We start from the raw sequence: 22,548 nt of genomic DNA, 5'->3' as shown, positions 1-22,548 counted from the left end.
GCAGCCAGCAGGACTCAGTGTGTACTTCCAGCCTGGAGAGAAACAAAGTAGCCACTAGTTTATGTCTAAAAATGTTATTTTACCCCACTGCAAAGATTAGTATTGCTTCTCCCTAAGTCTGTGTAACTGCATTCACGGTAACAGTTTCTAAAAGCAGTCAGAGAAAGAGGGAAAGTCCTAAAAACTTCTAAAAACCTCAAACACTTTCTTTTTTTTCTCCACAGAAGGCAGCCACACACCAGAGGTGATGCAAGGATAAAAGAAATACTTACCAAAGATGGTCATCAGTGACAAAATTTTATTTATAACATCATCTATCATGACAGTCAAAATTGCCAGTCATTACCCCCTCCTGATTTGAAAACTAAACTCATTGCTTTTCACCCATTCTCCACTGAAAAAAAATTAAATCCCTCTTCAGCTCTGCTATGAAGACCAAATGCAAATTTAGTGCACAAGCGTTAAAAAAGATGAATAAAGAACAAAGTTGCTACTAAGTCACAGTAGGTTATTAAGAGCCAAATCTTTAGTAATACAGAGAAACCCTATTTAACTATGGGAAAAAATAGTATACACGAGTTTCTTCGTGTCTCTGAGTACAGACACTCTTTCCATCACACATCACAAAAGCCTTCAAGGATTAAAAAATGGTCAATATTTCCACGTTTTCATGGCATTGGTGTCATAGGAGATATTGGAAAACCTAACAGGGATTTCATTCTTGGTACTGATGGTCAGAGATACAGAGAGACTGCGTGTTTTGGAGAAGACAGCAACAACAGCAAAAATGCACATTTTCTCTTGGGTTCTCCCATGTCTCTTTGTACGGTTGTGCTCTCAGCTGGGTCAGGGTTGTGCCCTGGCCAGAAGAGAGCTGCAGCCCTCTCTGCTGTCCCATGGCACCAGCTCCACTAAACACCCAGCAGCAGCACCAAGGGGTTAATGCGTGTGTTTGCATTCAAAGAAAAGGACTTCCCTGGCCTTTACTGAGGCTCCTGCATTTTCTTTTCCCAACCCATACAAGCACAGGGGGTCACTGCTGTCCCTTGGACCTCTCCACCAAGCACCAGTTTGTCTGCAAGGTGCACCACAGAAGAGCACAGAAGGACAAGTTCAAAGTAGGCCCATTTCTTTAATGGTCAAACTTAATATCTGCATTATTTTAAGACCTGAGGCATGAAGCTACAGGCATCTTCTAAAACATTATTAGCTGTTTTATCACAGATTTTTTTCCTCATGTAGCTCCTTTGGTTTTTAAGATTCATGCTAACAATTTGTGCATCAAAAACATTCTGCAGAAAGTGTTGCTTGTTGCAGTTGTATTCTGCTGATAGCTTTTCTTCTATTAGTCTTTTATTTTACATACTATCTATAACTGAAAATCTTTGCCCTGGTGCTTGGCCAAAGGCAGAATAAAAGTTTTACTCTTTCTTCAGTTTCTCATTTGATACATCTCTTTTTTTTTTCTTTTCTATGCTACTACTTGTTACTGTTTTAGAAGAAATAATCTGTCCTTTCAATCTCTCTTCATATGAATTTTCCATGCCCTTAATCATTCTTGTCACCTTTTCCTTGCTCCCTCCATTTCTGTGTTGCCCCTTTGGCGATGGAGTGACCAGCACTCACAGAAGCCTCCAGCATTGATTTATACTTAATTAACTTCTAAAGCCCTCAAAGAAGCAAACAAAATTCTTAGTTAACAATGCCTGCAGAGCAATTGAGTTGACCCAGACCTCCAAAAAGAAGCTGAAATTTGGAACAGCTTGCTAGGCAACCCTTATGTATGCTTTAACTTCACACCCAAGTGCTTTCCAGTGAGGTTAATTAGGAACTGAAGCTCTTTATTTTGTTCTTGGGGGTCGCAATATACAGAATTTACATGCTCAAATTCCCCTGTTACTACACACATTGTTACCACACAGTACAGAGGGAGATGTACGACATAATTTCACTATATACAAGATAAATTTATATGTGTACATTGTTTTTCTCACAAAAATATATTCAGCTCCATCACATTTCTCCTTCTATCTGATGTAAATAGCCAGCCACTGGCACCTTGTGCTGTGAGCCACTGCAGCAAAACCTCTTCCAGCAAATCACACCATTTCACTCTACTCAAGGCATTTTTCTTTCCCAGAAAGCCAGAATGAACTCTAGTTGAGAAGCTGATAAAAGGTAAAATCCAAGTTTCTTTTCCCCACGCTGTCAGAAAGGCACCAACATAGTGCATTTTACCTTTTCATCTTTCCCTCCTTCTTTTCTTAGTAGTTAGTGGGAAAGATCAGTGTCTCCAACATGTGAATATTCTCCCCAATACACTTCTGAAGAGCAGGGGGATCTTGAGACCAGCAGTACCAGAAAATGGGTGGTGGTGGCCCTTAGGGCTCTAGTGCAGCCCACCTCAAACCTCTGCTGCTGTCAGGGTGACCGAGGACAAGCCTCCCAACCTGCACGGAGTGCATGGCTCCCCAAGTCAGGCAATACGTGATGAGGGGAAAAAGAGTGATTTTAATCAGCCAAGCTAAGCATGTGAGCCCAATACCAAAAGTGAGTTTTATCAGGATAATGTTGAGCTGTTCTCACTTTGGAGAGCAAGATCAGCCATTTCTGAGATCTCTTGAGAGGCTGCCAGAATGTGGTTCTGCAAAACAACAGCCATCCTATGTAAAAGGAAAAAGCTGGAATCATCAAGAAGCCTGCAACTATGTCATCTAGACAGGAAAACAGAAAAACAAAAACTGCACTGAAAATCAACAGCGTTTTATCAGTATGAAAAATTAAAATTAAAAAAAAAAAACAAACAACTATTTCCCTGGTCAAAATCTGTGCTTGTTCAGAATGCAGTCATCCCAAACAACCATCAATAAAACATCACTCATTTTATTAAAATTATTTATTATTTATTTTATAAAACATCATCGTTCCTACTTTGTCTTAAGGAAAAAGTACAGAAACTGGTCAACAAAGCTAGAGAAAACCTCATGAATTTTCTCCTCTGGATAAGCCACTTACACTAAATTTGATTTTCTATTCAAAAGCTATTCTCTCTCACCCCCCGAATTAATTCTGTTTCTTTGAAGGATTTAACTTCTAGGAACACCCTTTTGCAGTCTCCCTTCTTCAGCCACGATTTGGTTGTTTGCTAAGATTACAAGTGATAAAAACTGAAAGCTGAGAACCTGAACTGGAATGGGAAGAGCTGCAGGAATGCCCGAACTGAAGTGAAGTACAGGGACAGACACTGATGCTATTAGAGCTTAGAACACGTCACAGAAAAAAAACACAGAACAAAGAAGTTAGTTGAGCTGTCTCAGTCCTTTGTCATGCCTTACTGGTGTGCATTAAATCATTCAGGTTGTCTTTTACAGTTCATAAACTGCTAGAAAGAATTTAGATCTCTGTTGTGCATGAAATTACAAGAGAAAAAGAAAATATGTTGGATAGAAGGCCCCATCCCAGGAGCTGGAGCTTTTTCTCTGTCGAGAGAAATGAAATTGGGCCTCTTGTCCAGCCAACACAAATCACATCCTCAATGTCTGACTTGTAGCTCAGCACAGAGGCCTTCCATGGATCTCCTTGCCCTCACATGTCACACACACTCATGAGCCTCTTTGGGACGACACCTCTCATTTGTGCCCTTAAGACTGGAGCACCACAGCCCCAGAAGAGCTCCAGCCTCCTCTATCCAAACTTGTCTTATAGCTTATATCACAACAGAACAAGCAAAACTATCAGTCCATTCTGAATATTCCACTTGGCAACATCCCTACGAGAGTCCCCACAGGGCTACAGGCAGAGGAAAGTGGAGGATTTGAGACTTTAGTTCATCTGTCCCACAAAGCTGCTGAGTCCATATGGGCGTGCCAGGGTAAAACCTTGGGTAGTTGTGGTCGGCCTCAAACCCTTCCCGAAGGTGAAGCACAAACACACAGTGCAGGAGGGGGTCAAAGACCCTTGGAGGTAAGATGTTGTGGTTTAGGCAGGACACAGACCTGCTCTGCCCACACAGCCAAGCACAGCACAGCCTCCCTGCACGCACGAAGAAGAAAGGAAGCGACACAGCATTCCCTGTTCCTCTTCCCTTCTGCCCACCCTGTGAGACTGGGGTGCAGGAGGAACAGGTGCACCAAGAAGAAAGCAGTAGGAGGAATGCTTTTATATACCTTACAGACTTCAGAGAATACACTGCAACCTGCTCCTGCTTGCAGGCAACATGGTCCTACAAGAACTGACAAACATCACCTACCACCGTTCTTTATGTACGCAAAATTATTTCTACTCCCTTACAGAGCCCTTGTATAAGATTTATCCTGGAAAAAAAAACAAAAAACAACAAAAAACAAAAAACTTGCCAGTTAAAAACTTTTAAAAAATAATTTTTTTTTCTTCTGGTGCAGCACTCTGGAGGAATATGAAAGGATCAGCAAGCCAGATTGCAGTGTTAGCTGCTGAGCATTCAGAGAATATACAATAGAAGAATGTGTCAAATCTGAAACATGATAACAGAGCTGCTGCAAAAGAAAAAGGAAAATCCTAAAACAGAAAAAAGGGTAGAAGTGTGTAGGAAAGACAGGCCTGATTATCCTCTACATTACATGGGGGGAAAAAAAGCCACTGAAGACAGTATAGTTATTCCAGAAAGAGATCAGGAACTTGAGATGATGTACGGCCTGGGACTGCAAATCAAATACTCTCCAGCCCATTAGGCAAGGCTGTGGTTATCTTTGGCTTCTTTATGACGTACAGGCACTGCGACATAATCAATTTACCAGGGGGAGACAATCCATTGTACTTATGCAGAACCAGCCCACACTTAGCTGGCAAACAGCCTGTGGCACCACAGGGATGGGTGAAAGGAGCTCTGAAGCAGGAGCAGAATGCTCAGGAGCCAGATCCTCGGAAGCAGGGGCCCGGACCTTGGTGGTCCAAGACAAGGAGTTAGGCCAGATAAAGCAACAGGAATTCTCACCCTCTAAAACCAGGTGGCTATAGCCAAATTATTAATAAAACTGCCTGTTGAGTGAATTTATTTCTTTTTCCTTGTTTGTGCTTACTCCGTTAAGAAACTGGGAAGAGTTGGGTGGCCTGACCTGAAATGGTGCCAGAACCATTCGAAATATTTACCAGTTTAATTTACCAGGCGAGATGCAGCCTGCAAGTCCAGAGCACCTCCAGCAGATTTTCTAAGAAATGCCTGTTTGGGTAAGGACTCTGGATTTCCCATTAATTAAAAATGAGTCACTAACTTAATTTTGCCTCCTACTATTTTTACTTAGCATTTTCTCCCATCCTAGATACACAGAAATTATACTGCAGGATGCTTGGGGCACGTTTGTCCTTGTTTCACTAAACACCAAGCTCAAACATAGTACTTTTGAAAAATAAACAAAGTTGGCTAGGAGGAGAAGGTCAGCACCACCATCTCTCTGCCACCTTCAACTAGTCTTATGCAGAAAAATGGACAACTACTTGAAAAAGAGCTTTTTAATGAAAATGTAGACCTGCATGGCACCTTCTCATACAAGCACTCCAGGACTTGCATATATGCTCATTCTCCTTCCACACCTGTAAAAAACCTTTCTCTCACCTGCCCGCTCTAATATAAGGAGTGTTTTACTCCTAGGTGTTGCTGCACTGCCACTGGTGCAGCAGCCCAGGGTCTGGGCTGTGAAGGTGAAACCTTCTCCGGTAAGGGCTAGTCCATTTCTCCAGCACTGTGTAATTCACAGAAGTTATTCATGTAGATAGGAAAAGGCTGGAGGAGAGCCATCAGCCCAGTAGGTCCCTTTCCTGCAAGGGTTCCCCCAGGGCTGCCCCTTGGCTGGGCTGCGTGTGCTGGAGCAGAGGGGCACAGCAGGGACAGGAGGTGACAGGAGAGCCCTGCTCCTCGAGACACACAGCAGAAGCTCAAATAAAGACTTCCAGAAGTGCCCTCTGAAATCTCTGCCATCAAGCTCAAGCCCTTAAGATGTGCATTTCTCATTGAACAGTATTTTGAAGTTGATTTTAAATGCTGTGTTAGCAAACACACCTCTATTTATTTGTAACCTGATTTATTAACCAAGCAAGTTTGATAAATTTTTGCTGATTCACAAATTCATACATTATTTTGGAATGCTATTTTGAACACTGCTACCTTTTAACTCAATTTTATGGCTACCACAGGAAGCAAGGTTAGGGAAAAACAGAAACCACAGCACCACAGGAATTGTGGATAGCTCTGAACACTAACCAGATAAAAAACTGACTAGAAGTTAAATCCACGTTTACAAATCCAGATTTGTAGACATCCTGTTTTGCTTTGTTCTGCTTTAGCCATGCACTGTCAGACTCCAATGAAGTGTTTAAACAAAAGGCAAACTCTTCTTCTAATCGCCTTGAAACATTCTCCCCTTCTTCTCCTCTCCCAGAACTCCTACGCGTGACTACTGTGAATTCTGTGTAGTCACACATATTTTGTACACTGTGAAAACTGTCTCACCTAAAAGTACTGTGGTTTATGTAACTACTGTACATACAAAGTATCTGCAGGTTCCTGAGAATTCATTCTGAGACAAAATGCTAATCAAAGAGAGGCAACATTGCTCACATAACACAAAATAAGCAGACTTAAATGGACAAGAACAGCTCTTCTAATTCATATACCACGCCGTGTATGCTTTATCACAAACAATTACAGTTTGTCCTGTAGCTTTACATAGTCATGAGATGATCTCTTTTTGCCTCTTTAAATAAGGACACAGGAAAGAAAAGATTAAAAATGCATTATGCCCTTTGTTTTCCCAGAAGAGAACACAAGCAAGTCCTTCACAGCATTCTGCCTTAAGGCAAAATTTTCATCTATCCAAAATCCTTACAAAATTTATTCCTCCTGAAATGTTTACTAAATACTCATGCACTGAATAACCTCCTCCTCAGTGATATCTTTTGTGCTTAAGTGTACGAGGGTCCTTGAAAATTAAGTTTAATAAATATAAAAGGTAATACTTTATGGTATGGATTATCTCCAGTTTACCAGCTTTCCTTGGTACTAGGATGGGTGATGTTAATTGGAATATTACTGAGAACATGATAAATAAAAAGCGCAAAATCTTCCTTTCCCTTCCCTCCCTTTCACTTAGTCCACAAAATTCCAGTTTCTAAGGACTTGATATACAGTATTACTCTAACATTAAGGTCTAATATTATAATAACAAGTTTGCTTTTGAAATTCAGTGTGGAGTGTAAAATATTAAGCCATATTAGAGGTAATGAGTTATCTGTATTTAAACACACAAATCATGCATGATGTTAAAGTAGAGGGTTTGTTTCCAGCAGATTGTTTCAGTTGGAGCCTTTTAAAATATTTGCAGCAAAATATTTATTGTAATTGTAGCAAATAGTGTGTTCTTAACATCCCTAATAAAAAATACCAGTGGGATCAAATTTGTAAGAGCACAGAGAAGTTCTTAGGGGCTTTGAATCCAGCAGGATCATGCAATTAATAAGGCTGTATTTGACAAAGGAATATATAATTTATACATAATACAATACATGTAATAATATAGAATTTAACATATAATTTACAATTATATGCCTGCCAAATCAAGTTAATTGGACAAGTTTTTAAAACAGTTGATGATGTAAGCCATCTGCATGTAACCGTGAATACTTCAGGCAGTTTAAGAAAGAACTTCATTGTAAACTGTTTGGTCTTTTCCTCCTCACTTTTTAAAGGAAGTTCTTTTGGCTGAGATGAAGGAAAATTAAAAAGAATGTTATTGACATAAAATATTAAAAGGCAAGCTTGCTGAAGCCAGCTTCAGAGCATTTTAACTTTTGCCTTTTAATTCCATTATGGGCAAGGTTTTGCTGAGCATTATCAGTGATGCAGAAGACCATGCTCATAGGAAAGTTCTGCAGTGCAAAGTATAAAATAAGCTGATGATTTAACATGCACACCCCAGCGTTCCCCACACAGGGGTCAAAAGCCAGGGTTCAGCTGGACTCACAAATACATCACCCTGAATCAAACAGAGCATCCCTAAATCGTAGCAGTCACTACCACACACTCATTACATTAATAAATTGCTCGCTAATGGGAGCAGTGACAAGTAAGATGTGCACTTAGTGGCCCTGTTTGCTGCCTGCTCCTGATGCCTGAATGCCCGTTTTTCTCTGGGTTATGTTCTAAAGTCTTCAAAGTGCATGAAGAAAATCTGCTCAGTGCTGTGAAATAAATCAAAGAGTGTCTGCTGAAAATTCCTAAAACGCTTCTGCCCTAATCTCCTGGACCAGAGAGTGGGTTTGCAGAATGCTAAACTTGCTTTTCAAAGAAGATCAAAGCAATGCCAGTGACAATTAAAAACAGGGGTGCAGGTGCGCGCATGCGCGGGGGCTCCACGGAGGCACCAAGAGCCTCTTTTTAGTCATCCCTGAATGCTAACGCTGACTTATCTAATCATTACACGTGTGGTTTGAAAGGACAGGAGATGTGTTTGGGAGAGATGCAAAAACTGTCCGCCTTTATGTATAAACGTAACATTTTATGAGACACACTATTTCCATTAATTTTGAAAAGCTCCTCAGCTACTGTCTAATTAAACGAGCCTGTAATTTTGTTGTTTAGTGATTCGAAGATAAATGAAGTTGCAATTGTGTATCTGTCCTTCCTCCCCTTACTTAGTCTTTCAATAGGGTTTCCCTACTTCAACACTTTGAGGGTCAGCTGCTTCCCTTACCCAACACCTGAATAACTAGGTTTGGCAGCTTATCAGGAGCACCGCGGTGATTTAATTTGCCTACTTCAACTTTTATACAGTATTGGCTGTCCTCCCTAAGACAAGTCCCTTCTTCATGCAGTTACACAAGGAAAACTTGAGTTAGTAGCTAAGTGTGAGGAGTGCTCGTGCCTGAGGGAGGATGATGTTCCATGACAAGTGCTACACCTCCAGTACAGGGGGGAGACTTAGCAGCCAACCTGCTACTTCCCTGATAATATGATTTGTCTGTTTCCCCCTTGCCAAGATGGCATTTCACTGCACAAATCAGATAGGAAAGAAAAAAACCCCAAGCCCCCCCCAGAAAACAGCCATGGGAAAAAACTCTTCAAAGTTCACAGGATGAGTAAGGAAGGAATAAAACCCTGAATGAACTCTCCCGGCTGAACTGGGTTAGGATGAAAAATGCTTATGCTGAAAATTTAGGTCAGTCTTGTTTTATGTGAAGACATAAACCACTGACATTTTGAGAAGCATGTGAATCGAAGTGATATTTCTGTATTCTCTCTGAATCGCATTGGGCCACAAGGCCCTTTGATACCGACCAATTTCTCCCTATTCAAATTAAAAAAAATAAATTGGAACTGTCATGTCAGCCGTAAGCAGCAACACATTGGAGTACTGTGCTTTAAAGCCTAGTGGCAGCAACCTCTGTAATATTTCATATTTTTTTAAAAACATTGAGTTAACCGAGTGGCTACTTGGGAAACATGTAATAGAGGAGAACAAGTAGGTACAGTTTTGGAAGCTGACTGCTTCTTTCCTTCTCTCATATTAATACAGGTTACAGTATCAAGAGAAGATGAGGGAAAAGACAGTAGATACCTTTCTGAGACCAAACTGATGTTACCCAAAACGTGCATCACACCAGATATCCATTACATTTAACACAGCTCAACATAAGACAATTCTGACAATACGAGTAGGCGCAATCCTATTTCTCTTCAAATTCATGTGAATAGTTTATTATATACAGACCCTGGCTCAGTGATTAATTTTGATAAAATGCTACTTAGCAGCATCAAAACTGCCTGAGCATTTTGTCTGCCTGCACTAGGGCTTCCTACTGCTGCCATTGAAACAAATGGCAGAATTCCCATTTACTTCCATGGGAGCAGGGCCAAGCTCTTAGAAACCTTTGTTTTTAAGGAAAAACATTTTTCCTCCCACTCACGACTACAATTCCCCTGAAAACCCAATGGAACTGTTCAAGAAGTCAGGTGGTTAGGATGGGGCCTAGAGGTCAGGAACAAAGAATATTAATACAGTCTTGCTATTGAAAAACTGAGCAGCAACCTCGAAGCATTGTTGTTGTTTTTAAAACTGGAAATGTCATTCTCAGATCTAAATATGAAGATTTAAAAATATATATAAATCTGTGAAGAAAAAAGGAAGCACACATTTCATTTAGTGTCTGGATTACAGATTCTTATTAAACAAACCGAGCTCATTATAAAATCAATATCAACCACTACACTCCCAGGAGAAATGGCAAAAAAGGTCACTCCAAGAAATTCAAACAATTTTCCTGCTGGAAGGGCACGATTTTAATTACAGATACTATTAATTAGAGCTGTCAGTAGGAAGATTGTCCTGTTAATTATCACAAATTCAGTTTCAAGTGTGGTTTTGGAACCTGGAGGGCTTTTCAAAAAAATTAAGAATTCCTGTATTCACAATTAACGGAAGAAAAAGCCTACCTATTGCTTCTGCGCCTTAAATAAGCCAACAGCAAGTCACCTATTAAAATCAGACAAAAATATTTATGGCCACAGTCTCATTGGCCAACAAAACTGATAAACTGCTGTTTTGTTCACACTTTATCCCAAAGAACACTCCTTTTTTCTGTCTACAAGGAAATGCTCTTGCTCTCACTCTGTCTTGCTTTGGAAGTCATTAAATGCAAAGATGTAATTTAATGATTTTTTTAGAAAGTAAACATTCTTTCAAAGTGAAAACCAAAACCATTCCTGAAGATACTAATTGTTACAGAAACATTCATATTTATTATTCTGTACTCAATTCTCCCTAGACCCAGCCTGTGGAGATATACTTAATACATTACATCTTTAAAATCTAAGAGGTACAGACAGACCCAAACTTCGTGAGGAAATATGAGTTTATTCCCATATGACTCTCAGCTGCCAATTTGAATCTAATCTCAGCTCCAGGATACAGAAAGGCCAGAATGTCTGATCCTAAGCAGAACAAGAAAGTAAAATAAAACTTGACAGAAAAGTGCCATTAGCGAGGCCCTATGGGTGCACAACAGACAGATACTACAGAGACAATGTTTACACATTCTCAGATTCTTTTTCCTGGTCACACTCCAAGTATTTTTGGATAGCAGAGCAGGGCTGTCTGGTATATGACCATAACACATGCACTACCACACCAATAGCACAGCAAGAGCCATATGACCTAAAACAAACTTCAGGAAGATGCAGTGTCTCTCCACCCAACACTTTTGAAACTGAAAGAGAAAGCTTGAGGTTTCTGATTTATTTCCGAGAAGCTGAGTGCAGTCCTCCAGCATTACTGGGTACACATCTGCTATCATTGTTCTCCTAGAACCAGTCCTGGTTTACCTCCCATCTATCAGCATTAGATTTCATTTTATCTGAATAATGGCACAAGATGGCAACAGATCGGGTCAAAGGCTCTTTTCATATCAGACCCTGAAGAAGTCGATTACTCAAAAAGAGAGACATCTTCAGATAAGCGTGCAATCCATTCCTCATAAATGTTAAAGATTTTTTGTTATTAATAGTGGCAGGGGTGACAGATTATGGATATTAATGTTATTTTTCTGAGCATTTCAATGGCAAGGGCTGCTTTTTTTCCTTTTTTTTTTTTTTTTAATGTTTCTAATTAGGCACGAATTTACAGCAGCTACCAGAATAGCCAAGATTAATACCCAGTAGTAAAAAGCTGCTACACGGAATCCGCGGGACTATGAACGGAACGGGGGCGGGGGGGAAGGGTCGGAAACAAACCCACCCCCGCGACTCCCCAGGCGAGAAGGGCCCCCCCGGGGATCTGCCGGGCAGTGGGGAAGGGCGGGAGGAGGAGAGCTTGGTCCTTACCTGGTAAGCAGCGGGCGCATCGGAGCCGGCGTCAGCCCCCAGGGCCGAGAGCTTCTCCTTCAGGCGGTGGTGGGCGCGGTGGCGGAGGCAGTAGGCGACCCCCGACGCCGCCAGGACCCCGGCGATGCAGGCGAGGGACAGGAGGGTGAGGAGGAGGAATTTCGCGGACTCTGCCTCTTCCCCGCGCTGCGCCAGCGGCGGGACGTTGCTTTTCTGCAGGGGAGGAGAGAGAGGCAGCGCCTGAGTTGCGCGGTCACAGAGCAGCGCGGAGGGGGGATCCCGTCGGGGGGAGCACCCGGCAGCCCTAACTTTCGGCCGGGGAGGGAGGCAAACAGAGGGGCAGGGACAGAACCGCTGCCGTGCTCCGCTCCGTGCCCTCCCCTCCGGCGGCTCGTATTTAACTACCGAGAGGCGGAGGCGCTGGGTGCGCGCAAGCACCGCGGAGCGCCCCGCGGCTCCGCGCCCCGCATCGATGGCCAGGGGCTGCGAGGGGCGCAGCACGGGAAAATCCGGTATTGCTTTTTTTTTTTCCTTAGTGAAAAATAAAACACGGGGGAAAAAAAGAAAAGTAGGTGGCGATCCTTCCTTTTGTCTGTTGTAGAGGGAAGCGGCTTATAAAAAACCCCCGATAGTTCCAAACTCCTCCAGATTACTATTATTTTTGCAGCAATAGGAGAGAATCCTTCTAGTGCATTTCACTTGTCTCCATGTGCTAAAAAGTTGTACAATAATTTCCCCTCATTAGCTTCATTATAAGCTATATTAGCAACAATTAAAAACGCAACATGAAAATGAAAAGACCAGGCGCGCAAATTGCAGCAAGACTCATTTGGCCTGCATTCCCCCTTTCACAATTACCAGGGAAATGAATTGAAAAGCACGCCCCTGCCTCAGTCCTGGTTGCTACAAGACGAGAACAATTAGCAAACTCCTTTCCACCACCTAATTTCGCGTGGTAACAAAATGGATTTTTCCCCATGAATGCCTAGCCGGCCTATTCATTATCTCTCCTCTATTAGTAATTTTCTGCTCCGTATTCAGCTAGCCAGCTCTTAATTTCCTCCTGTCTTGCAGTGTACACAGTGGCTCTTATGTCAGGCCCGGTCCATTTTTATCTTGTAATCATAAAGGCCACCAAAGCAATTATCGCTGGTCTTGACTGTAAAAGCTTGTCATTAATTAGCCTCCTTGCCTTCAGTGCTGCGGATTAGCCGGGGCTGAGGCTGAGTTAATGGAAATGCAGGTTCAGTCAGACTCCCGGATTTTCTTGCCTGGATGCGCCGCGCGGAGGAGGATCGCGGCTCCGTGCGCCCCGGCGGGGCGGCGGGGGGCGGGCACAGGGCTCGCCGCGGCCACCGGCCATGTGCCGGCCGCGTCCGCGCAGCCACCGCCGCGCTCGCCACCTCCCCTCCTCTGCACGGCGGCCGGCCCCTCCTCCAAATCCCAACAGCCACCAGGAGGAGGGGGCTGCACCCCCACCCCACCCCGCCCCGGCCGCGGGGGGCCCCGGGGCCGCCTCCTCGCCACCGCCCCCGCGGCCCCAGCCGGGCACCTGCCCCGGCTGCCCCGGGGGGAGCGCGCCCTCGGCCCGCACCGGGCGGGGGACACTGGGAGGGGCGGCACCGACGGCAGGCGCGGTGGTTTCGCTGCTCCCACCGCCTCAGGCTCAGGGGGTAAAGGGCTGCTGCGCTCTGCCATTAGCATCTCCCTGAAAGGCCCCGTCCCCCCGGGGCCAAGGGTCGCAATCTGCATCTCAATAGGCGGCTCCCGCCGAAGTGCCGGCGCCCCCTCCCCGAGCGCTGCGCCCCGGGACGTTAATCCTTCTCGCCGCGGTGTTTGGCCCCGCATCAGCCAGGCAGGGACAAGCCCCCCACCCCCGGACTCCCCCGCGGGCCGGCCCCGCTCATCGGGCGGCTCGGGCCGCCTCGGCCCCCGGGTGGGCTCAGGGGCACCGACGGGAGGAAAAGGCTGGCGGACAGTTTCGGGCACTGCTCCCGAGCCTTCTCTGCTATCTCTACCACGGTTTTAAACTATTTTCTTTCTCTGGATGCCGTGTGACAGAGCCGCACCAAGCAGACGGAGAAAGGGCTGTGCGAGAGAAACGATGACAATGATGGGAGCAAAGTGCTGTCAAGAGCTCCGAGTAAACATTTAGAAAAGAAAGGGCGGCAGGCTCTTTCTCTCGCTGGAGTTAGAGTGATTTTAGATGTTGCTTCCAACTTCACCAGGCACTTTTCCCCGCAAAGCCGGAGCTGCCGTCCCCGGAGCTGGCTGCCCTTGACAAAAGAATTGCTCGGAGAGTCCCCCCCTACATACTCTCCGCGTACAGTTGCACTCGGGACCCTCAAACACGGGGAAGAGTTAGAAACCTTCCGTGGGGCGTTCGGCATTGCTTACGCCTCGGCAAGCGTCTGCCCTGGGGGAGTCAGTGTAGCCGTGTCCCTTGTGACAGGCTTCGGGCAGGCGAGGGCTTGCAAAGCTCCTGCACGTCCAGGGGGAGCGGCGCCCACACCCGCCCCGACGCCCCGTGCCCTGGGAAGAGATGGAAGCCCCGCGGCGGGAGGGCAGCGGGGAAGGGCCAGGGGGCACGGGCGCTCCCCGCTGCCCGGCGGCACCCGCCACGTCGGAACGGCCGAAGGGGAAAGATGAGGGGGCTCTGCCGCGGTGCCGCCGGCCGTTCTCCCACTCCTTTCCTCCCTCCCGCCTCACGGCGAGCAGCTCCAGAGCCGCTGCCGTCGGGGCCCCGAAGCTTCCGCTTTCCCCTGCCTGCCTGCGGAGGCTGGTGGTTCGGGCCACCTCGGCCAGCCCTACGCCTTCCCCGGGAAACACCAAGGGACCAGTGGCTGATGCCCCCTGCGCCGTCCCGCGGGAACCGCCGGGTGCGGCCGACAGCAAAGTCCCATCGCCCGACTCCGGCTCCAACTCCGGGCCGCGCATCGGCGGCGTCCCCGGGCTGGGGACAGCCGGAACCGCAGAGGGTAGCCCGGCCCGGCCCCCCCGGGTACGTCCCATTAGGACACAGCCCCCACTGTCCTCAAGGCAGTTGGAAGAACTTGCTGCCCTTTCATCGTGCTCGATGCCTGACCAAACATCACATTATGAAACGGGTAAAAATTAATCCGACGTGTTAGTTACCAGCTCCCTCCCTCCTCCCACCTCTCCCCCCAGCCGCCCCCGCTGCCTCCAGCCAGGAGCACAGATTTCCCCACCTCGCCTAACCCCCTGATTCTTCCCTGCAGTAAGGCCCCAGCCTGAAACGGAGCCCAGGGTTAATTAGAGGCGTCCTGTCAGCCTTGACTTGAAATTGAAAGAAAAGTGTTTAAATATTTATGAATTTGACATTTACAGTCGGATGTCTTTTAAAGCAGAACACCTCTCCCTGTGCTGGTTGGGGCTGCCATGGTGCGTGTGCCATGGTGCGTGTGCCTGGGGTGGAAGGGGAACAATGGCTGTTGCATAACAAGAAAAACAAATTACCTCCCCACCCAAGGCTTAACAAATAAATAGACCACATAAATTACACGCAATTAAATATTAAAGTCAGCTACATGTAACTATGCATTTTTTAAACTTCACATAACAGAATATATTGACATTTCCCTGAATTATTTTCTCTTTCAAAAAGTGTGCAGTATCACAGTGTCCCGGTGAAGGAAAAACAACTAATTCCTAAATGAATGGCTTAGAAAGTGAATCTGAATGAAGAGGCTTTGGAGGTGTTCATCCAGTCTTTACTAGCTTTGAAACAGCCCGACCTAGCTTAAATGCTAGAAGGCAAAGAACAGCAGTACACCTAATTCACAGAGTGTTTACTTGAAGCACACTGTTTCTGTGAGGGTCTGTGGGTTTTTTAAGAGGAAAGAAAATGCTTAGGGTCTGATCTCATGTAAGCTTTCCAGTCCCCCGACAGAACACATTTTATATACACCCAAAAGTGAGTCATTAACTAGAGCAGCCATAACACGGGAGTCACAAATCACTGTTCTAATCAAAGAGCAGCGTCCCGTTCCGCGGTGTCATCCCATGATGCAGCAGAACAGTCGACATTTCAAACGAATTCCAGGCAAATGTCAGTAAATATTTAATGTACGCGTTCATGTAAATAAGTTCTCACACCTATGCTGGAAGTGTGGGAGAAAGTCTTTGTAAGAGCAGAGAGGAGCTCCCCATGCAGTGATGTGGAAGCTCATCATTCAGATGCCTCAGCAGAATTACACTTCATTATTTACTTTAGGACACAGGGCATGCTTCTGGTCCTTGCAAAACTCTAACTGAAGTTGAGGTTTTGTTTTGCTTCATAAATTTAAAAAGATTTAAAACCCAATTTGGCAGTTGCTGCACCTGACCACTCTTCCAGTTAGCAATGGAAAAATCACTACAATTAATTTTTAAACAACTCAGTGTTATAATTTTTTGCAATTTTTGCATGCTTCAATTTTTACACTTCTATTACACAGTTTTGTTTCTGAACAATAATAAAAAAATGAATTTCTTAGTAAATATGGGCAAAAAGAGGAACTTCAGAATATGATTTGTTTCAAAATATTAGAACGTTAAGAAACTCAAGAGGTGCTATTTTTAATTTGGAATTCACTATAGAATCTAATAAATGAGAGAAGTGAGGCGGAAATAATCATGTATTAATTCTGTGCATTACAAAATCTTTTCAGAAGCTATTATCAGAGCAAGAGGCATTGTGGTTTGGATTCAGGGTGGGAGAAATCCTTTGTGCAACTGAAAGCTATTGTTCCTCTGTGCAGATGAAATTGTACTTGCAAATATGCCATTCAAGAAGGGGAAAAAGTACCTAGGCAGGAAAAAAGAATTCTACAAGAAAATCATTAGTCTTAAAAATAAACTTCACTAAAATAAGTTTTGGTTCATTGTTTGTTTGTTTTCTAAAGACTATTCTGTGGTAACAGTTGCAGCCACTGACATTACAAGAAAATATAAAGGATATGTGTATTATTTCCTTATATAGAAAGCATGAAGAAAGGGATGTGTGTGGGTGTGTGTATATATAGTATGTGTGTGTGTTCATATACATATATATATACATATATATATATATATATATGTATATATACACACATCTGTGTATGTCTGCTCATTTATACAAATCTAAACTTAAATTCACTTCTAGTAATTTCCCTCTCCCAGAGGTTATCTGAGACATAGGTTGATCCACTCTACTGGTTAAGTTTTGATAGGTTACTAGAAAACCAGAGAAACACTTTACGTCAGGAAGAGCCTGGCTACCATAATCAGTCCCCAGGAAAGCTGGGAGAAGATTTTTTTACCTTTCATAAAATAAGAAAACAAAACAGAAGGGAAAGCCACATTTCCCTCAGTTTTGGTTGCTCTGTCTCCTCCCCTACTGTGCTCCCAGTCAGGTTAGGCTGGGGCAGCAGGGCCTGGGGAAGTTCACCTTTTGTGCATGAACACTCCTCGTGTTCAGCACTGCACTCCCAAGCTGTTTGGTCCAGGCTACTTGTTGGTGTTTTAAGGTGCTATCTTCAGAGTTACTGAGAGATTTCTGGGGCTGCTACCTTCCGCCTCCCTGCTCACACCCCCTCCTTCTCTCTCTGGAAAGCTCACCTGATGCCAGGATCACTTTCAGCAAATGTCAGTTCATCACCTGAAACGAGGTCAATTTAATGCTTTTACTCGGGAGGATGAAATCGGATGGGAAGGTACTTTTTGCTTCTTTTAGGGGTCGGAAAGATTAGACAAATCGACAAACGCAAAAGGCAGATGGATTTCTGGGAACTGCAGCTTATTCAAATCACTGAGAAAGGTCACTGCAAAAGCCACAGATCTATTCATCTGTAGGGGTACAATGATCTTTCCACAACCTTCAACACCACAAAGCACTCTGGAGCGTCTCTATACCTTTTAGTAGGATTAATACCATGAACAATGACTGAATGCAATCAAGAATTCACTGAGTTCAAAGATCCCTTGATCAATGGTAGATATTTTCTTCTGGCTTCCTAAAGGCAAACAGAAGTGAAGTTTCTGGTTAGAGTTACAAGAAATTAGAGCTATTATTCTGAATCCCACTACAAGGTGATGCTGAAATGCCAGAATGTCCAAGCACTCCGAAGAAGTTTGTGGCATGAAAGGAACAAGGACGTGAAAGAGGAAATTCAGTGAGCTTCAAGATTTTCATGAGGATCTGGGTATTTTTTTAAGTCAGCAGTTAGATAAAGAGTAAAGTACAAAAGCCTACAGCATCACTGAGACAGTGTAGGGATAACACACAACTTAGGAAACTGGACAGCCACATCCATGCCTTTGGAAGAGGTAGGCGAGTTTGAGATGGTGGAGCGCGGCCCATCCTGTCCGAAGCCGCACAGTGCTCCTCTGAGGTGGCAGCAAGAAGAGGAGGGCGCAGAGACGGTGAAGAAACCACGGTGAAGAAACTTCGATCCCCGTCTCTAAGGACTCGGGGGCAGTTAGGGCAAAGCAGCTGAGTGGGTGCACCAGGAAGTAGGTTTTCCTCCGCAGTTCAGGCTTTGTTAGCCAGAGTAAAACCGTGAAAGAGAGGGACTCGGCAGGTCTAAGTCACAGAGTGTCAGAGCCCGAGCCAAGAGGACGGTCAGCGATAGCCGAGCTTAATCAAATATCTTCAGCTAGCAAGAGAAACACGAGCCGCAGCGCCAGCGCTGATCTAATGCTGATGCTGAAGGCACATAATTCAGGGATTAGATAAGGCGCCCTTACAGCCGAGTGCCAGCAAGCGAGCCGGCTCTCGGTAATGCTGGCAAGCGCCGGCGGATCCGTCGGCGGAGCAGCCGCCCCGTCTCGCAGGGAGCCGGGCCGGGCCCCGCGGGCGTCCCCGCCCGGGGCCGGGGCTCCGCGGCCGCAGCCCGCATCCACCGCGGGGTCCCGTCCTCGGGCTCCGAGCCGGGAACACGTCCTCGCCGCGCCGGGCCCGCTGCCCCCTGCGCCCCGCGCCTGTTCGACGGCCCCGCGCCGGCGGCATCCCCGGGGCTGCGCTCGGCCGGGGGCGCGCAGGGCTCTGGCGGCCGCGCGGAGCCGAAGCGGCCCCTCCGTCCGCCCGCGCTTCTCCGCGGACACCCGGCCCGGCCCCGAGCGGCGGCGGACGGCGGCAGCGGCTGCCCCATCCCGGCCGCCCCCGCACCCCACGCCGCGCACAAGGCTCTCCCGAGTCCCGGCCGGGCCGCCTCGAGAGACGCGGGCGCTCCCCCCACCCCGTCCTCCGCCACATGTACCTGCTGCCGGCGTGCCGGGACGGGCCCCTCTCTGCGAGGGCTCGGCGCACCTCGGCGGGCTCCAGCAATCCTCCTCCGGTGCCAAGACTTCCCCCTCTCCACCCCCCGCGCCCCTCCTCAGCGCAGACAAAGGCGACGGCCAGCACAGTCGCCCCTTGCAGCTCGCAGCCGCCTCCCGGTGCGGTGCGGCGGGGGCAGGCGGCGGCCCCGGGCGGCCCGGCGGTCCCCGCGGGGCGCGGGCGGAGGATGCCGGCGCGCCCCGGCGCTGCCCTCCTTATATCGGGCTGCTCGCAGCCCCTGCCGGCTGCCGCACATGGCCCATCCACCGGTTGCTATAGCGATGCCTCCCCTCCACATGTTGCTGGCAGCAATTGGCTAAGGAGGTCTGGGCTGTGCAGAAACCCTTCGCCGGAGTGCGGCGATGAATGGACACGGGCTGTGTCACTCATTTGGAAAAGCTGTTTGGGGTTCCTGTTGTGGATGTGCAGGTTTTTGGTTTTTTGTTTGTTTGTGGTTTTTGGGGTTTTTTTTGTTGGTTGGTTTTTAGTTGTTTGGGTTTTTTTCTTTTTTTTTTTTCTTTATTTCTTTAGGTTGATTTTTTTACACGCACCCTCCCCCATCTTTTTCTTTTTATTTTCCTTTTTTTTTTTTTTCTTGGCGTCTCTCTTGCAAGATGGAAGTGGAGGGTAGAACAATGACAGAAAGCCAAAAATAAAATCAAACAAGGACAGCAAGAAAAAACTACAAATCATTTGCATCACAATACGGCAAAGGAGCACACAATGCTTCTTCCTGAAAAGATTTTCCTCCTTAAAAAAAGAAATAAAATTCCACACATTGCCAAGCAAAGGGGATCCAAACTTTCTCCCCTCTCGTCCTCGTTCTCCAGGTGATACACGAAATTAAAAAGGAGGAGTGTGCTCCGACCAGCCCCGGGACAGTAACAAAGTCCAGTTGGATAAATCGCGGCAGGCACTGCTCAGAGCCGGCGCGGCTCAGAGCGGGGCCGTGCCGTGCCCGGCGCTGCGCACCCGCAACTAGCAGTCAAAGCCACGCTCCCGCGCAGGTGCCCGGGGCAGCATCGACCCTTCTAACGAAACGGACCCCGCAGGCTTCCCCATCTCCCTCAAATTCCCGCATGCCGCCGAGAAACACGCTGCGAGCCGTCCCCCCAGCATCTGCCCACGAAGTGCCCCGGCTGCGGGCGCGGGACAGGGGTGGCCGGGGAGCGGCCGGGAGTGGGTGGCAGGTCCCTTCGATCTTCCTTCCCCCGCAGAAGAACAGCCCTCCCGCTTCCCTGTCCCCATTGTTTCTCGCTGTCACTGCGTCTGGGGATGGCAGGCAGGGCAGAACCGGCTCTCCTCTGTCCGTGTAGGCGTTTCCCTTTCCCCTTCCTCTTCCCTTTCCCCTTTCCCCTTTCCCTTCCCCTTCTCCTCCTCAGCCGTCCCGCCCCCCACGCCGCCGCGGCCGCTGTGCCCCGGCCTGCCCCGGCCCGAGCGGCGGCAGCTCCGGCGGCTGCTCCCGGGCAGAGCTGTCCTGAGCCTCCCTGCACACACCTCACACACCTCCCCTCGCCAGGGACCCCCAGCCCCGCCCGCCCCTTCCCCAGCCGCGGAGCAGCCCCGGCAGTGTGCGGGACGGGATGGACGGGACAGGCCGCCCTTTCCCCACACCTCTGCTGTCCCGGCAGCCGTCTGGGGCTCGGCCACGGCCGCCTGCCCAGCCCCGGCCGGCTTTGCCTTCCCGGATGGAGCCGGGGGCCCTGGCTCCCCGCGGCTGTCCCGGGGACACCGCAGCAGCGCCGTGTAGCAATTCCTTTGCCCCCCTTTCCTCTCGACAGTATTCACCCTTCCGAGCACCCCTCGGCAGCCGGCACCTGGGTAAGGGACATGCACCTGTGCGGGGAGCCAAGGAAGGGCAAGGGCCGCCTGAGTTCCCAGAGCATCCCCGCCCCGCCCCAGAGCGACACTTCACTTAATCTTGCAGGACAGCACCGAAATGTCACCACCGTCCCCTGTACAGGGTCGTTCTGCCGTGTCCAGAAAGGGCAGAGTGGTTGTGCCATAGGCTCACCTCCACTAACATCTCAACCACACCCAGCCTTCCCTTTCCAGGGCGAGGAAGATGCTCTTTACATCACCACCGTTTCTGAAAAGCAGCTTTCCAGGCAGGAGAGGTACTCCTCACCTGGCTTCTGCTCATGCAAAATCCTTCACGTTCCCACAGATTAACACAAATTTGGCTTCTCCAAACATTTCCTCAGCCACGTTTGTAGTGCTTGGTCTGAAAGCATTGCTCTGTCAGTCTGTTAGCCTGAGAGGACCCTCTCCGTCTGATATTCTCCTGCCCTCGGAAGAGCCAGAGCATACATAATTTGCTCACTAACCTGCATTGCTTAAGTTGCAAGATAAATGAACCCGCCAAGTGATTTCATCAAAGGGACACGTGTGTTTGCATATTGATCCTTCTAATGAACTGTCTGAAACTGATAAATACTTCCATTAGCTTTGTAGTTTGTATTTAGTATTTAAAAATACATTCATTAACATTTCCTGGGAAAATTTTTTATCTTTTCAGAGCTCTCAGGTGCTGAATGGGTTGAACAGGAATTTGACTGGCCAAATGTCAAGAGACCACAAAATACTTGTCAAAACAAATAGTTTTTTTTTTAACAGTGAGATTTTGAGAAATTTGTGGTGAAATTGAAAAAAAACTTTTCACGTTTATGTAATTTTCATTACTTTTATCCCATTCTAAATACGACCTTTGAAGCAATGACAGATACTTGAGAGGGTTATGTCACAGGGAGAAATTATTTAAACATAGTTTGTTTAATGTGTTATTCATTAAAAATATAGAAGGTGTTGAGAGATAGAAGAAATAATTTTCAATTTTTTACTAATTTTAAATTTAAAATCTGTTTTTAAAGTATATATGGAGCTGTTGGTTACATATCTGTAAATTGACTTACTGATACATTTTCTCATATGATTTAATTAATTTAAAAAATGGGAAAACAAAAAAAACCCCTATCATCAGCAGCATTTCATTATAAAATTTATAGAAAGTTTCATGTCTTTTTCTCAGAAAAAAGTTGACATTGAAAGTATAAATGACTTTGAGACAGTTTCTTTGGGTTTAGCGCATCTAAAAATACCGGTATTTTGAAGATTCACATTAACATTCATCCAAATTCAAGAGCTGTATTTGAACTATGCCTAAACTCAAAATATTCTAAATCTTGCAATTTCAGTGAGAATGATGCTGAAACGTATTTCCATTTTGCACAGAACAAAACTCTTGCCTGAGAACCACCAATGTTTGTCAGGACTCCCTAAAAATCTGTTCTTCATAACTGGGTGCTGAAAACCACACTGACCATTTTGCCTTGATCTGACAACAGATCTGTCTGCGCTTCTAAGTTAAGCTACTTCTTTCTGCAAATACATGCACAATGTACAG

The 22,548-nt window shown here is 46.5% G+C and overlaps 1 protein-coding gene across 1 annotated transcript in view; it reads right to left on the bottom strand.

The window, feature by feature from the left end:
* Positions 1–22,548, bottom strand: part of PTPRN2 (protein tyrosine phosphatase receptor type N2) — a 634,832-nt gene that overhangs the window by 94,161 nt on the left and 518,123 nt on the right. Inside the window, exon 13 of the mRNA XM_066200727.1 lies at positions 11,849–12,061. Within this exon, the coding sequence (XP_066056824.1) occupies positions 11,849–12,061 (213 nt within the window). The remainder of the gene's footprint in view (positions 1–11,848; positions 12,062–22,548) is intronic.

Source organism: Chamaea fasciata, unplaced genomic scaffold, assembly GCF_029207755.1.
Source record: "Chamaea fasciata isolate MVZ Bird 193981 ecotype frontalis unplaced genomic scaffold, bChaFas1.0.hap1 SCAF_1, whole genome shotgun sequence".
Taxonomy (NCBI): Eukaryota; Metazoa; Chordata; class Aves; order Passeriformes; family Sylviidae; genus Chamaea; species Chamaea fasciata.
The sequence above is the reverse complement of the archived record's forward strand: the minus strand, read 5'-3'. Positions and strand labels throughout refer to the sequence as shown.